Raw genomic sequence first — 17416 nt, 5'->3', positions numbered from 1 at the left:
TAGTAGAAAGGTTATAAAGAACTAAGTAAAAAATGGGCTGTTAATGGGTCAAAGTGTAGAATTTAAGGCCAAATTGTGTTGAGATAAATTATAGAACAGAAATTGAGAAAGATGGAAAGGATTTGCTGAAATAGCTATTTGAATTAGAATACAAAAAAGGGAGGTGTGAGGAGGTTGATGAAACAAGTAAATGAAAGATTAAGATATGGAAATACTGGATATGTTTTTAAATGTTTTTGTTTTCAAATGTTTTTGTTTTTCTTATTGTTTTGTTGTATTGTCTTTTTATTGTGCTTTTTATTTTTGAAGTATTGTAATTTTTTAGTGTCTTTTTTCTTTTTTCTGTAACTGTTAAATTTTTAATAAATATCATTTTAAAAAAAAAGACACTCAAACTCACACAAGGGAGAAACATGCTAGGAGGAAAGCACCCTTGGCAAATTCACACCATGAAACCAATGTCGCCACTGTGGAAGGACGTGTGGATCCAGAATTGGCCTCCACAGTCACTTATGGACTCATTTTTAAAACCACGTTTATAGAAGACAATCTTACTCGACTATGAGTGATCGCCAAAGAATGCTGAGAAACCCTCTCAACAGGAGCACGGTGTCTGTGGATTGCATCAGATCCATGCCTACAATATCTAAAAGTACCATTCATTTATCTCCCTGCGAAATAAATGATGCTTTTTAAGAGTTTAACTTCACCCAAATGATGCCTCTTCTTTGGAATTGCTTCCCATTTCTTTGTCCCATTTCTTTCAAACCTTTTATTGGCATCACATACAAATATCCAAAACAAATCAATACAGAATTATCACTTCCCCAGTGGCACAAAACATTTGCTAAAAGAAAGGAGGCAGAGCAGTCTATTTCTTTGTCACATCACCATCACCTCTAGAATTTACAGATTTGCACAGCAATAAAAAATACCAGCTGTGATACTTGCATCAACAAAACCAGTGCCACTACCGCTTCCCCTCTGTGAGGGATTCATGGAGATTAAGTCCTTACAGGCATCAGATTTTGGGGAGTCAACTTCCCAAGCAACATGCTTTCCAAACAGCATGGCCCTTATTAGCTTCTGCTGCAGTTTGTACGCCTGATGCCTAATTTCTCCACTTAGCCAGCAAAATCTCACATTTTGTATCTCTGCTGGATTAGAGTGGCGGGAGAATTGCTTGCCTATGCTCTATTCTTTATCTTAAAGCATTTCTTAGTAGTAAGGATCATAAGAAAACATTGCATTATCCCAGCATGCCCATAATGATAATTACGCAGTCTTTAAAAACACAGCAATCTGTATATCAAATAATAATGAATGCTATAAAAACTAGGAGGGAATAAGCATACTACAATACCATTTTGCACACTATGGAGCTCCTAGTAAGAACACCTGTTTAAACAGGGTTTTTTAAAATATGAATTCTGAGATTCTCTATTAATTTACCACAGGTCTATATATTTCATGTCCACAGAAAGCAAGGCAACATGAATCAAGAACCTGTGGATATCACACTTTCATTGCCATATGCTAGTCTTCTTTCACTACCATGGGAATGAGAGAGGCTGGCAGAAATTGCTGTCAAAGTGAAGAGTTCAAATGAACTTTGAGACACACCGCATTGAAAGTTCAAAGAGGCTGAAGTCAAAATAGTTCATCCTCAGATCTATGTAGAATAGAGATGGGGAACTTGAGACCTACCAGATGTTGCTGACTCATGTTATCCTTGACCACTGAACATGCTGGCTGGTGGGAGGTAGGACCCAACAACATCTGGATGGCCTTGGCTTCCCTACCCCTGATATAAGTAAATCAAATGGCCCCAAAACAAATTGTCATTCGGAACCAGTTAACTGGCTGTGCGGAGAAGGAAGATGAGTGGGGAAAAGCGATTTCCCTCAAGCGAGGGAAAGGGCGATGGTGAATGAATTAAGAAGTCAGGTGCCGGTATGCTAAGAATACTGGAATGCTTCTGTTCTGTCCTTTGAGACGTTCCTTTATGATTCTGCAAGCCTGTTTCCCTTTTAATGCTCCTCACATAAACAGACATAGATAATATATGTACAAATACTGCAGGCATCCAAATATCTAAGTCAGTTCTTTCTTTTTTAAAACAAAAAAGCAAAAAACAAGGTAGTGTAGAAGACATCTTGTTTCTCCATCACACCTGAGGAAGGGGAACACTAAACACTGTGGGCTTAAGTGGTTTCTGTTCATCTTTTGAGGTGTTTCCTGACCCCCTTCATTCCTGAATCTGACGCCTTTATTTTTATTTTATTTTATTTTATTTTTTGCCTGTTTGCTTCATTTTGGGGATTTCCATCACGGATCAATTCATCAGAGTGCCTACAGAATGCTGCATGAGGTTCACGGCCAGTAACCAAAAGGACAAAAACTTGCAACTTACCTTGTGATTAATATGGCTGCGTCTACTGGTGACACATCTTCACCCCAGCTTGTTGACATCTCTAAATGGATGTCATTTTTCTTACCAAATTCTTCATGTTGCCATTTGCAGAAACTCTCCAGCATTTTTTCACCATGATGTCCAATATACATGTCAGCCTAAAAGGTGTAATGTTTCACTTGTTGTAACATATGTATCTACATGGCTTTTTAAAGCAAAAGAGAGTGTGTGTGTTTTAAAGACTTCTAAAAACATATAATAGAGAATTTTGTCGTTCTATAAATATTGAAATATTGGTTGCTATTCCACAATCAATATTAAAACATCTATTTCACTGCAACAAACATAATGTTCCCCCTTCCAGCTGACTACAAACATGTGTAATTAAAAGTCTGACTCATCTAAACTTTAGATTCTCTTTAGATATTTTTGTTTGCATCGGGGAATTTGGATAAATAGAACCATACTGTTTACAGAGCTGTTTGACCTAAATTACATATTTGTGACTTAAAAGACACATACACAAAATGTTCTATACACCTTCAAACAGCTTCAGAGATTTTAAGTGCATCTTCCCTTAACATTAACCTAAAAATAATATCCACATGTTGTTTCATACAGCCATGCTGTAATTGTGTTTGTTTCAACCAAGGAAGACCTCACTATCTTCCTCACATTATTTTACCAATCCCCATTGTGAATTTGAAGCTGCTCATGACATTGAAATAGCTGAGAAACCTACTCAGGTGAAAGCTTTTGTGCTCGTGATTGATGGCACACATAGCTCTGTCGGTAGAGCACGAGACTCATAATCTCAGAGTCATGGGTTTGAACCTCATGTTGGGCAAAAGACTCCTGCATTGCACAGGGTTTCAACCACAGTTCTGTGATTATATGAATGGAGGTTTCCAAACATAATTTGTAAAGTAAAGGTAAAGGGACCCCTGACAATTAGGTCCAGTTGTGACCGACTCTGGGGTTGCGGCGCTCATCTCGCTTTATTGGCTGAGGGAGCCTGCGTACAGCTTCCAGGTCATGTGGCCAGCATGACTAAGCCGCTTCTGGAGAACCAGAGCAGTGCACGGAAATGCTGTTTACCTTCCCGCCGGAGCGGTACCTATTTATCTACTTGCACTTTGACGTGCTTTCAAACTGCTAGGTGGGCAGGAGCAGGGACAGAGCAACGGGAGCTCACCCCGTCACGGGGATTCGAACCGCCGACCTTCTAATCAGCAAGTCCTAGGCTCTGTGGTTTAACCCACAGCGCCACCCGCGTCCCACATAATTTGTAGTAAGTACCAATAACTAGGCACAAGGCACAACTCGCTGCTGTTAAGCAGGAGGATAATTTAGTGTGTCACCAGACAGAACAGCTACAAGGAGCTGCCTGCTTCCCTTTTGAGCACCTCTGCTAAAAGCGGAGAGATGTTTTTCACTGCTTAAGAAAGCTTCACCAAAATGTGTCCTCCCTTATCATTTCCACCCAACTTTATAATTTAAGAGTGCATGTCCTTTATCTGTACAGATGTCTATTCTAAATAATAATGATAATAATACATGTAACGCAGGTTAATTCTGTGTCCAGGGCACCTGTCTACCAGCTCCACCTGGTACGCAGGCTAAGACCCTACCTGCCCGCGGATTGTCTCGCCAGAGTAGTGCATGCTCTGGTTATCTCCCGCTTGGATTACTGCAATGCGCTCTACGTGGGGCTACCTTTGAAACTGCAATTAATCCAGAATGCGGCAGCTAGACTGGTGACTGGGAGTGGCCGCCGAGACCACATAACACCAGTCCTGAGAGATCTGCATTGGCTCCCAGTACGTTTCCGAGCACAATTCAAAGTGTTGGTGCTGACCTTTAAAGCCCTAAATGGCCTCAGTCCTGTATACCTGAAGGAGCATCTCCACCCTCATCGTTCAGCCCGGACACTGAGATCCAGCTCCGAGGGCCTTCGCCCTCATTGCGAGAAGTGAGGTTACAGGGAACCAGACAGAGGGCCTTCTCGGTAGTGGTGCCCACCCTGTGGAACACCCTCCCCTCAGATGTGAAGGAAATAAGCAGCTATCCTATCTTTAAAAGACATCTGAAGGCACCCCTGTTCAGGGAAGTTTTTAATATTTAATGCTGTATTGTATTTAACACTTGATTGGGAGCCGCCCAGAGTTGCTGGGGAAACTCAGCCAGATGGGCAGGGTATAAATAATAAATTATTATTATTATTATTATTATTATTATTATTATTATTATTACATGGAAAAGGTAAATGCAGTACTTTCTTACTGGAGTCTCATGAAGCAAAACAAGCTTAGTCACTCGAAGGTTCACTCGAATTCCAAGGCTCTTGTGTTGGAAAAGATTGAACACCTAAAGCAAATGGATTAAAACACTATTTCAGAATTGTAAAATGAATATCACAAATCTGCTTTGGCGGTCTGATGAGTTCCGAGTGTTTTATACAACAATTTTATATAACAATTGGGTCTGGGCAATACACAAACACAGTCTCCATGTTCGGAACAACTCCATCATCTGTTTTTTAGGGGGGGGCAGAGAGCTGATCTTCGTTTGCACACACAGAACAACTTTCTTTGATGGAATTAGAAGCTCATGTTCACATCCAAGCACACAGAGCACTTTACGTAAGTGAGAGTGGAACGTACTGTTGACTCCTTAATATTTTGTTCCTGAATGTTCAAGGAATATCATAGTGTACTAATGTAAGAAGGCTAGGCTGGGGGGAAAGCAGCACTGTTACATCTCACAAGACATCTATGGAAGCCTAACGAGAAGGGCCAAAAAGGTTGAGTCTAAACTGGAGATGGGAGCTTGGGTCAGATCCTGCGCCTTCATAAGAGTACTAATCAGGACTCTGACCCACACTAGGACCCCACCTTCCAATCCTAATGACTTATACAATTAAGCTGTGTTCTGCGCTTTACTGAACCTTCAAGCTAATTTAAATTGACGGTAGAGTAGACCAACTGGGATAAATGGCAGCCATTCACTTACATTCATAGTTTGCAATGGGTCTGACTTAGCTGGAGATCACCCAGTGTATTATCTTTACAGAAAGTCTCAACGTTCCCTACCATATTTAGAATCGTTAGGATAAATCGTCTAGCGGCATCAGCCCCGTGATAGGAAATCATAGCCGGATCTGCAACAACTACAGTCTCCACATTATATTCTTGAGGTAATTTATAGGAATATCTTTTTCCTCGTCCGCTTTCTGTTCCTTTTTGGCTCTTGGGTAGTCTTTTCTCTGCAACAGAAACAAGTAGTAGACAAATGATCGCGTAAAGATGCTTTATACTGAGTTATGCTATTGGGCCATATCTATCTGGAGATGCTAGAGTTCTTCTGCATCCAAATATATGCTCTGTGATTGACAGAAAGGCATCCTAGCCATTTTTAGCAAAAAAAATGTTTCACTGGGATACATGTTTTATGGCTTTTGTTCAAACCTCTAGTGATTATCAACTTATAAATGAAATATTTACCAACCATGGATTATACAATGCTAATGAATATAACGTTACACTTCCTGCTCAGGGCTGGATTTAGGTTTGATGAGGCCCTAAGCTATTGAAGGTAATGGAACCCTTTATATGTCCAGCTGTCCTTGTCGCTGTTTTTTGTGTTGAGTATATGCTATATGGTAATTTATGGACCTAATAGCTCCATAAATGGGGTGCGGGTGGCGCTGTGGTCTAAATCACAGAGTCCAGGCCTTGCTGATTAGAAGTTTGGCGTTTCGAATCCCTGCGACAGGGTGAGCTCCCATTGCTCGGTCCCAGCTCCTGCCCACCTAGCAGTTTGAAAGCACGTCAAAGTGCAAGGAGATAAATAGGTACCACTCCGGCGGGAAGGTAAACGGCGTTTCCGTGCGCTGCTCTGGTTCACCAGAAGTGGCTTAGTCATGCTCGCCACATGACCCAGAAGCTGTCTGCGGACAAATGCCGGCTCCATCGGCCAGTAAAGTGAGATGAGCGCCGCAACCCCAGAGTCGTCCGTGACTGGACTTAACTGTCAGGGGTACCTTTACTTTTATCTTTAATAGCTCCATACACAACACAAAACACTGTTGCTGTGTGTAGGTTTTATTTCATTTCATTTTTTATCTTATATTTTGGAAATGTACATCCTGGTTTTTTTCCCTTTAAATTTTTTTGGGGGGGGGGGGGCCTAAGCTATAGCTTGTTTAGCTTATACATAAATCCGGCACTGTTCCTGCTCTAAACTTTTAGAGTAACTGGCATGTCTGCTTATTCTAGTCATGCTCATATGTCCAACAGATAATCGCCTGGCCTCAACAATCAATTAACTGCTTAACACAAGTTCCAGCGCATTTGATGGGTTTATGGGGCTTCACATTTCCCTGGTTTTTAATGCTGCAAACTTTGCTCTATAGCAGGTTCCCCTGAACTAAGACTAATGAGCTACACATAGTTCACTTAATATTTTTTACTGTAGAAGCAGGAACATACTGTAGATTTAGCAGCAACATGCTTCCACAAGCTCAAAAATCAGAAGCTACACGTATATTTTTTTATCATTAATTCAACCTCAGCTCTGTGAATCAATCACAGCTCCCTAAAATCTGTGAAGTTAAATAAGCATCTGTGAAGTTAAATAAAAAATGCGGGAGGTGGATTCTCATGTTGCAAGTACACACTAAATTATAATTTCTATTCCAAAATAGGAATCATAAGTATTTCCAATCTCATCTTTATTTTTCTTAGTCATGGGATGCAATAAAATAATCAAAATTGCTTTCCTAGAAACTGGCAAGAAACATTTATGGACAATAACTTAAAAAGTGTTCAGAAGAAGGATGGAGAATGCTAATAAAACAATATGGCGCTTTCATCTTCCCCACCCCCATCCAACTTGCAGATATAAAAGAATCACAGTTCAGTAGTTAAGCTTGCTGGGGGGGGGGGAATGCTTAAAAACTAAAGAAAATATCCCTATGAGATAAAATGTTAGTGAAAATACTTTCACTCCATCCCTTCTGCAAGTCTATTAATGCTGGTGTTTCTGAGTACTTTGCACTGGGTTTTAATTTTATTTTTTTTAATTTACAACAAAAAGGCCATTATGTATACAACTGTCACATTTAATAGCCTTCTTCCATTTCAAGAGATGACTGGTTTCAGCAACATTCTGTGTTTAAAATTGCTCTACTTCCCCCTTTGGTCTCTCAGTAGGAACCCTAGAACTGCGAAAACAGACCACACAGATGAGGAAGAAAACAAAAAAGGGTCTGTGTGTGGGAGTCTTTCAAAACACACACACAAAATATGCAAAAACAATGATAGCTCCTAAAGATGTTATCACGAGCTAAACACACGGAAAGATGGAAACTGTTGTCATTTGATTTGGGCAAAAGAATGAAAGGGTAAAATAAATGTTTTTTAAACTGCTCAAGGTGAGGTTGCACAGGGAGGGAAACGTAAGTGGTTTGTGTCCATACCTGCCACTTTTGAAAATCCAGGAGGAGGAGAAAGAGTCTCTTATCCCCACGATTTCATTCATAACAGCAGTAGCATTAGTAATAATAAATGACATGGGAGATGAAGCACACATTTTGACATCATCGTTCATTCAGATAATCTTGCCAACATAAGCAAGAAAGAGCAAAACCCACGTAAATTGATTCAAATCTTGACGCTCTGAGGCTGAACAAGATTGAATCATTACAATATTCTGTTAAAAATGCTAATTTTCATTTAGCTTATTTTACAAAGTGTGCATGTGATGAATCTAAGGGTTTGTCCATACCAGTTTACTGTGTGTTTGCATTGCCATTTAATTTGTCTAGTCCAGGCTGGTAGATCATGGGGTGTTCTTGGTAGATCCGCCTGTTAGCTCTTTGGCCCCTCTGTGATCTCCCCCCTCCAAAAAATGGTACACTTTGGTACACCCAACGACAATGGGTAGATCACTGTCATTTTTTTATACTGTGAGTGGATCGCAGTCTATTGGGAGTTGTAATGATGTAACGCCCCTGGTTACATCATTACCCTTAAACAACACCAATCTTGATGCTTTCCCCTGTAAATTCAGGTTTACCCGATACAGGGTTAATCCAATAGATTGGGGGGAGGGGATTGGGATCCAAACTGCTCCACTCAGGGGCACAGATGATTTTTTTTTGGGGGGGGGTATTTTTGGATGGGTAGATTAACTGTCTACTACTTCCCTTTCCATGCCCACAAATTCCTCAGTGCTTTCATTTCTTTCCCCGCTAATGTCATAACTATTTCCGGTATTCCTATTCTGAGATATATTTTACCTTTTGATCTCGCACTATTGCACAAAACTAGGAAACCACAGAAGCATTAAAAAAAAATCTTTGCAGGATATGTTGTTGGGGGGGGGATGAATTTTGTGCTGACAATTTACAATTGCTTCAGTTTCTTTTCCAGTGTGTTAGTAAGTGCAACATCAAGAGTGAGCCATATTCTTTTGATCCCTCAAATTTGCACAAAACTCAAAAACTGCACAAACTTGCAATTGCCTGACTGTGTATTTGGTGCCCACTTCCTGGGCAGGGATTTCTTTTAAAAAAAGAAAAAGAAAAAAGACAGAGACAGTCATGCATGCACAGCTATCTGCACACTTGCCCTGTCAGTAAAAAGGTAACGGTAAAGGACCCCTGGACGGTTACGTCCAGTGAAAGGCGACTATGGGGTTGTGGCACTCACCTCGCTTTCAGGCTGAGGGAGCCGGTGTTTGTCCACAGACAGCTTTCTGGGTAATGTGGCCAGCAGGACTAAACCACTTCTGGTGCAACAGGACACCGTGATGGAAATCAGAGAGCACAGAAACACTGTTTACCTTACCGTCGCAGCGGTACCTATTTATCTACTTGCACTGGTGTGCTTTCGAACTGCTAGGTTGGCAGCAGCTGGGACAGAGCAATAGGAGCCCACTCCATTGAGGGGATTCGAACAGCCAACCTTTCGATCGGCAAGCCCAAGAGGCTCAGTGGTTTAGACCACAGCTCCACCTGTGCCAGTACTTAGGTGGAGTAACAGAATCAACAAATTTGAAGGAAGGGACAACACAAAATGGAATGCCTACTGGGAAAAAATGAAGTTCCTCCTCATATGCAAATTCAAATATATGCAGATGTTTAATTCAGTCTAATTCAAAGGGGGGTTGATGAAGTGAATTAACGGCTAGCTAATGCTCAAATGTGAGCAAGCCCTAAACGAATTAACAAAGTAAGCTTAATTAACCTGGAAACAAACTAAAAACCCTAAAGTGGTTTTGCAAGAACTGTATTTTGACACAGTGAGCTTGGCTCTTGAGCACAACATTTGAGAACCACAATGAAGAAGAGACAGATCAGAACAAGGACAAAAAGGGAATCAGCTTTCATTGCAGAAGAGAGTGTGATCCTATCCAAAAAGTGAGTTGGCAGGTTGATTTGCGACTTGTCCTGTTAGAATCCTGGCACATCAATTCTAAACACATTTACTTGGAAACTGTCTTCAGTTAAATTTATTTCCAAGTAAAGGAGTTTCTGTCCACTGATTTTAAACAGAGACTGAGGCTCCGTGTACTTGGAAGCAAGTCTCACTAATTTCAGTGGAACTCCAAGTAATATTGTGTTTAATGGGACAATCCAAATTATAGACTACTGAAATCAATGGCACTTTCTACAACTCAACAACTATGGAATGGGCTAATTGTCATTTAAAGTAATAGTACTCAGGTAACCAGAGCCTAGAGCTTGCCGATCAGAAGGTCAGCGGTTCGAATCCCTGCAACGGGGTGAGCTCCCATTGCTCTGTCCCAACTCCTGCCAACCTAGCAGTTTGAAAGCACGCCAGTGAAAGTAGATAAATAGGTACCGCTCTGGTGGGAAAGTAAATGGCATTTCTGTGCACTGCTCTGGTGGGAAAGTAAATGGCATTTCCGTGCACTGCTCTGGTTTTGCCAGAAGCGGCTTAGTCATGCCACATGACCCAGAAAAAACTGTCTGGGGAGGCTGAAAAACCCCAGCTCCCTCGGCCAGTAAAGTGAGATGAGCGCCGTAATCCCAGAGTCATTCATGACTGGACTTAAAGGGGTCCTTTACCTTTAACCAGAATAGTGACTAGAGATTAAGAAAAAGATATTTGTTTCTTACAATAAGTGCCTACTGCATTAAATAGGTTAACAGGGATTACATTACCAGTAATAACACCACAGTACTGACTATGAGAAGCAGGCTTTTCAGTGGCTTTCTCAGGTATGGACCTTCTACGCCTGTAGACGCGATGCGCATGACCTGTCACAGCCAAAGTGTGATTGAGTGGTTCAATAAATATGAAGTCGTCATTCAGCTGCAAAAAACCCATCTGCAGTGGGAAACAAAAAAGCAACAGATACGGTGTGTTATTTAACGAGGCTCCATCATGCCACATATACAGAATAAATTTCAAATAGACCCTTAATGCTTTAAGACTTCCTGAAAGAGCCAGAATATGCTTGTGATGATGAGACGTAAGTTACATCAGTACAAGAATTCCAAATCATGATATTTTGGAGGCAGGTCCAGCAGCGCAGATATAGGCAACTTAGGTGCCAGGTCCTGTCCCATTAGCCTCTTTCTTTCCAAACGCTAAAATAAATGTCATTTACTTTGACTTAATGTGGGTGGGTGGCTATGTGCCAGTAGCAGATGCACAGTGAAATATTTAGATTTCTCAAAACTTGCTTTGGAGGGCCCAAGAGGTCGTTTAAATATGTTCAGCACAATCTATACACTCGTCTTACAACATCCCACATTATCATTTATGTCTTTGTTTATTAAAATGAAGGACAGTTATTAATAAAATACTTCTGGTCAGAAAAAAACACACCTAAGGCTGCTTCAAGTATTATTATTCCTTCTACATGGAAATCATCTTTGTCTTGGGGAAACAGTGCAAACTTTTTCTGCTGCAAGTACACATGCTGGGAATCCAAATCTGGGCCAGTCCTATCATTGGGCAGAATGAGGCAACCACCTCAGGGAGCAGATGATGGCGGGTGTGGTGCAGGCAGAGTTTATTTATATTATTTATAGATATATGGCAATGTACAATTGAAACATCATAAAATTGCAATATTATAAAATACAGAATTACCTACATTCAATCAAATTAATTTCTGGGGGGGGGGAGTGGAGAAACATAAATGATTTCAGCAAGCAGCAAAATATCAGAATTGTGGGTGCCTGCCTGATTTCGGAGGGAACAGTGTTTCAAAGTACCAGTGACATTAAGCTGCTTTAGTCTGTATAGAAACTCAATGAATCAGAGACAATGAGGAGGGCTTTTCCAGATGGTTGAAGTGACCAAACCCAAAGAATGCTCATAATTTTTCGGCATCCTGGAATAAAGTGGCAAGTGGAGTGCTACAAGGTTCTGCCTTTGGCCTGTTGTTGTTCAATGTATTTATAAAGAAGAAGAAGAGGAGGAGGAGGAGGAGTTTGGCTTTGATATCCCGCTTTATCACTACCCTGAGGAGTCTCAAAGCAGCTAACATTCTCCTTTCCCTTCCTCCCCCACAACAAACACTCTGTGAGGTGAGTGAGGCTGAGAGACTTCAGAGAAGTGTGACTAGCCCAAGGTCACCCAGCAGCTGCAGGTGGAGGAGCGGGGAAGCGAACCCGGTTCCCCAGATTACGAGTCTATCGCTCTTAACCACTACACCACACTGGCTCTAGTAGACCACAAGCTTAGCATGAATCAACATTATGATGCAACAACAGTGATAGGAGAAGTAACATGAGTCAACAGTGTTATGCAGAAGTAACAGTACCACTCTATTCTGCCTTGGTTAGACCTGGAATATTGTGTCCAGTTCTGGGCACCACAATTGACTAAGGATATTGACAAGCTGGAACTTGTGCGGAGGAGGGTAACCAAGATGATCGAGGGTCTGGAAACCAAGCGTTATGAGGAACAGCTGAGGGAGCTGGGTATGTTTAGCTTGGAAAAGATGAGACTGATAGGAGATATGATAGCAGGGAACAGTCTTCCTTCCAGCACTCATGGCAGCAGCAATGTAACCTTGTCCTAGACAGTCTATGGCTTTGTACACTAAAAGTAATACCTTAATCTTATTTTGGTAGTGTACTGGCAGCCAGGCAGAGCTTTCAGCACTAGTACAATATGCTGATATGCCTGTCCAGGCAAACATCATTCCACAGCATCCTGTGCTAGTTGCAATCTCCAAACCAATCTCAAGAGCAGCCCCACATAGAGTGCACTGCAGTAGGCTAGAGATCACCACTGTGGTTCAGCTAACCTTGTCCAGGTATGTCTGTAGCTGACATAGCAGTCAAAGCTAGAAAAAAGGACTTAGGATACCTGTGTCTCCAGTGACAGTATCAGATCTAAGAGTACTTCTAAGCTACATATCTAACCTTCCAGTTTCCTGAAGTTGGGAACTATTCACCCACAGGGCTTCTGTCTCACCAAGATTCAGCTTCAGTTTATTGGCCCTCCTCCAGCCCATCACCAACCACAGGCAGTGGTCCAAGACTTACACTGCCTCTCCTGATTCAGGTATTACCAAGAAGTAGAGTTGAGTGTCATCAGCATACTGATCACATACAGATTCAGTATCTGTGATCCCATAGATACTTGCCTGGGAGTAAGTTCCACTGAACTCAATAGAAGAACCTCTGAATAGATAAGGAAGGGATGGGATTGTCACATCCAAGCCACTGCTCAATCGTTAAGCTTACTGGGTGGCCTTGTACAAATCACTGTATGTTAGGCCTAAGCTACCTCGTGGAGTCATTGAGAGGGAGAATGATGTAATTGTAAAGCACTGAGTACTTTAAAAAAAAGATAAACAGCAACAAACATAAAAGGAGACTGCTCATTTTATATCAGGAGCACGCCTCTGTGTTTTTACAAGAATCTCATTAACGGACAAAGAAAAGTAACTTTTTATTGCTTTAGTGAAACACAACATCTGGCAATATATCAATGAAGATAAGAAACAGGTTTACAGAATCATACTTTGAAGTATTTTCTCATGAGTTACACCATCTAATGAGTTGTCATTGGAGATAAGAGAGAGACTGTGTGTGTTTATATAGGACAGGCCATTTGTTGACCACCACTTGATGGGCCTTAAATCACAGCATGCGCTGAGATGGCAGCTTGCACCAAATGTGTATAGACTTCCAAACTCTGGAATGACAGGTACTGGGTCCAATCTTGCATCAAAGTCAAAATCCTCACCTGAATTTCATTTCCACCCTAGCCCAGGTGTACAGCAGCTAGTTGGAGTAGTTATGCAGTGGAAGTGTTTTAAATGGCTTCCATGTGGGCATTGCACCCCTTTGCGAACCCCCTCTATGTGTGTGAGACAGCTACATTACTCTCTATCTTTCAAAAAGAAGTAAGCTAGTTTGCTGGCATTATATAAGCATATGCATACAGATTTTCTAACATATATAAGAGAAAGGGGAGCACATCTCAAATTACAGTTTTTCAATTCAACCACAACTAGTGAATTCTGGGGTGTTAGAAACTATATGATGTGTTAATTGTAACTGAGATAACATAGCCCAATCTTAGAGTCCTGTGTGGACTCTACACATACAGTTGTACCTTGGAAGACGAACACCTTGAGGGTCGAACGTTTTGGCTTCCGAACGCCGCAAACCCAGAAGTGAGTGTTTCAGTTTGTGGAAGTTCTTTGGAAGCAGAACGTCCAACACAGCTTACACAGCTTCCAATTGCGTGCAGGAAGCTCCTGCAGCCAATCGGAAGCTGTGCCTTGCTTGTAGAACGTTTTTAGAAGTCGAACGGACTTCCAGAATGGATTCCGTTCGACAACCAAGGTACGACTGTACTCTCTTTTAAAAAGATCTATGAAGTTTTGTGACACATTTGCTAATCCATTTTTTGTCCCTGCTTTTACCTTTCTGACTCTGCCCACAAAGTTGGTAGCGGTTATGAAAACAGCTGTCTATGTATCATGAGATCATGATCAAACAGAACACCCACAAGACAAATAGCATGCAGAAAAACCAAACACACCAATGAAATAGTCAAGACTCGGCCAGCTACGATTAGATAAATAAAAGAGTCAATCATTCTGTTCTGAGTACAGCCCTCTGTCATCAACTATCTTCATTTTTGGACAGATAGAGAAATGATACCCAAATGGTAGCCAGTAAACTCTGTCTTTGATTAACTGTACTTCCTGACATACTTGCTGTGCTGGATCTGCACAACATATTTTTCTTAAAGTTCTCTGTCCACCTGCTGATGGCTGATCTAAATTTGTTGGATGAAGAAAACGTCCTGTCTCTCATCCATGTTAACTCCCTCCTTAAAAAGTACTGTGGGATTTTTCAGCTAGTTGCACAACACAAGTTTCCAGAGAAGCGGATCCATCCCAAGTCCGTGCTGAACAAGTCCACTGTGCGACACAAAGAACACATGCTGTTACTTGAAAAGCCTTCTGCGTACAGTTGCTCAGTTTGATGGCTGACTGTGTAAACCAGCTGAGTGCGTGGACTGATTCATCTCATGGAGATTCTCAATGCCACAAAACAGTCTTTGCAACAGCAGATGAGGGCACAGAAATTCTCCCTGCAGTGGGAGAAATCCACCGGGAGACCCACTCTTCACATTATAACCCCTGCCTCAAACAGTCACCACGTGACGTTTGTGACAACAATGCTACACACATTGGATCCATTTACAAACCAGTTTCAATATGAGGGCTTGGAAACAAACCTTAGAAGAAGCAAAGTCAGAATCAGGAAAGGCGAAGGCAAAATGGGAGATAGAAAGGGAACTGTTGAAAAAGGCTTCTGAAGATGATATGATCCACTTGAAATTGCTTTCTTCAAAATATTGTTATCATTCTTGCATTGAAGTCAATGATACAATGAAGACTATGTTAGAATTAATGGTTTGCTGGGGAAGCTGGAAGGCCACTAGGATTTTTTAACCCAGGAGTCAAGGAATCTCACTGACACCTTCAGCACAGACGAACCACTGAAACAGCTTGCATATTGAGAACCACGTCGATAGAGCACTTTCAGTTTTGAGAAAAGCAAATGTCGAAAGGCACCCAGTAAAATTGAGTCCTTGGAGGGGGGGTGCCGAAAATGATTGATTGCAACAAAAAGGAAGGTTGATTTTTTTTAAAAAAAAAAAGCATTCCAGACAGAAAGTTACCAGATATAAACTCCTCATGCAAATTAAAGAATATGGAACAGTTAAATACGAATAAAAGTCAACACATCAGTGGCAGTTAAAATAAAGGATCAACATCCGAACTGTATTATTTGGATTAAATAAGTGGATCGGAGCAGGAAAAAGTAATCAACATCTCCCAAAAATCTCCTAAAATCAGAACATGGGAAGTCAACCAAAATGTTTAATTTGGAATTTGACGAATGGCTTTTTTAATTGAATTATGATTTGGTATTGTATTAATGTGGTCTATATTGGATTGTTATTAATGAAAAATTAATTTAAAAAATTATGAAAAAGAGAAGCAAGTTAGAGATATATGACTAAAGCTGCTTTCGATGCTCACAATATGCCCCATTTAAACTATGCATGCTATACTTTTCTTTAGACTCTAGATCTAGAAGGTTTAGTGCTTTTCTACACTGTGCTTTTATTCTGTGTCAATTCTTTCTTTTTACAGCTAACTCCTTTGAAATCATTCATTCTTTTCAAGAAAGCTTAACTTTAATTTAATATAAGTTAAAGCTCATTTGCAGAAGATGTTATTCTTTTCACAGGACTATTTCTTAAACAGTTTATTTTTAAGTAGGCTCGGCTGTATACTTTCTTGCCAGCAATTACTCAGGGGTCCCATTGAAAATTTGTGTTAACAAAACCATGTTGAGAGACTGGAAGAAACCCAGCATACAGAATCCCAGAGCTCATCTCGAATCTATGCAAGCCCCTGATAAGTTATATACCAAAAAAAGAGTGTAGCACATCTGAACCATATATCACATTGAGATAATAATTACTACCGCATCCTGTGTATCATTCCCAAGTACTGGAGGCTACACGGAAATAATTAAATATGATGTAAGCTAAACTTCACAGTTAAGAACTTGGCTTTGCCCTGCAAAATAACATTCAGAAACAATTATTATTCCATATATAGCATTCTAGCCTGCAGAAAGCATGACAGATTTATATACTGCTTTTCTTCTTCTTTGCTCCTTTTTTTTATTTATTTGGTTTCTCAAATTACAGTTTTACAATCACATACCCAACATGCAACATAAAAAACAAAGTTCCATAGAATCTCCTCGACTTTCCTCCTACCCTTTGTGGATCCTATTGCTAATCATTTCCTCCTGCCTCTTTTATACTCGTCCAAATCTTTTACATCTCCATTATATCCAAAATTCACCATTAAGCTATAAGTGTTATTCCAGTCCTACTAACAATTTCAACTTTTTTAAAAATAATATTTATTGCTTTTAAAGATTACAGAAAAAGAAGAAAGAAGAAAAAAGAAAATTTAAAGACAAACGAAAAAAGAAAAAAAGAAAAAACACCACAATACAATACAGTATACAAATAATATAAACCCCAACCCAATCCCATTAAGCTAAACACATAAATAAATCTAAACAAAACAGTTTAAAATACATCTCTCCTTTTCCATATTCTATCCTTCATTTCCTTATTTCCTCGACTTCCTCACATCTCCCTTTTTGTATTCCCATTCTTCTAATTATTTCAGCAAATCCTTTCCATCTTTCTCTATTTTTTATCGTCTTGTAAATAACATATTTTTTAACCTTATTTCCCTTTAAGACTAAATTACTTATCTATTCTTAACTTCTTCTAACATTTCTACTAAATCCATATAATAACATTCCACGATTTTTCTAACAGTCATTAATTTTGCAAAATTTCTAAATATAAGCTTTAGTTTCCCAATCTTCCTCCACCCTCTCCTCTCCCTGGTTTCGGATTCTGCCAGTCCTTTCCGTCAAATCCATATATT

At 40.3% G+C, this 17416-nt stretch overlaps 1 protein-coding gene across 2 annotated transcripts in view; it reads right to left on the bottom strand.

Annotated features, from left to right (window-relative positions):
* Positions 1-17416, bottom strand: part of ADAMTS19 (ADAM metallopeptidase with thrombospondin type 1 motif 19) — a 126960-nt gene that overhangs the window by 85386 nt on the left and 24158 nt on the right. The window contains exons 3-6 of one of the 2 annotated variants that reach the window (XM_053407709.1): positions 10605-10770; positions 5506-5678; positions 4697-4780; positions 2414-2571 (exon numbers count right to left, since the gene is read on the bottom strand). In XM_053407709.1, the coding sequence (XP_053263684.1) occupies positions 2414-2571; positions 4697-4780; positions 5506-5678; positions 10605-10770 (581 nt within the window). The remainder of the gene's footprint in view (positions 1-2413; positions 2572-4696; positions 4781-5505; positions 5679-10604; positions 10771-17416) is intronic. The other variant, XM_053407710.1, reaches the window with a different exon arrangement.

The sequence above is a fragment of the Podarcis raffonei genome, chromosome 11 (assembly GCF_027172205.1).
Source record: "Podarcis raffonei isolate rPodRaf1 chromosome 11, rPodRaf1.pri, whole genome shotgun sequence".
In the NCBI taxonomy this organism is placed as follows: Eukaryota; Metazoa; Chordata; class Lepidosauria; order Squamata; family Lacertidae; genus Podarcis; species Podarcis raffonei.
Note: the sequence above shows the minus strand (reverse complement) of the source record. Positions and strands in the feature narration are given on the sequence as shown.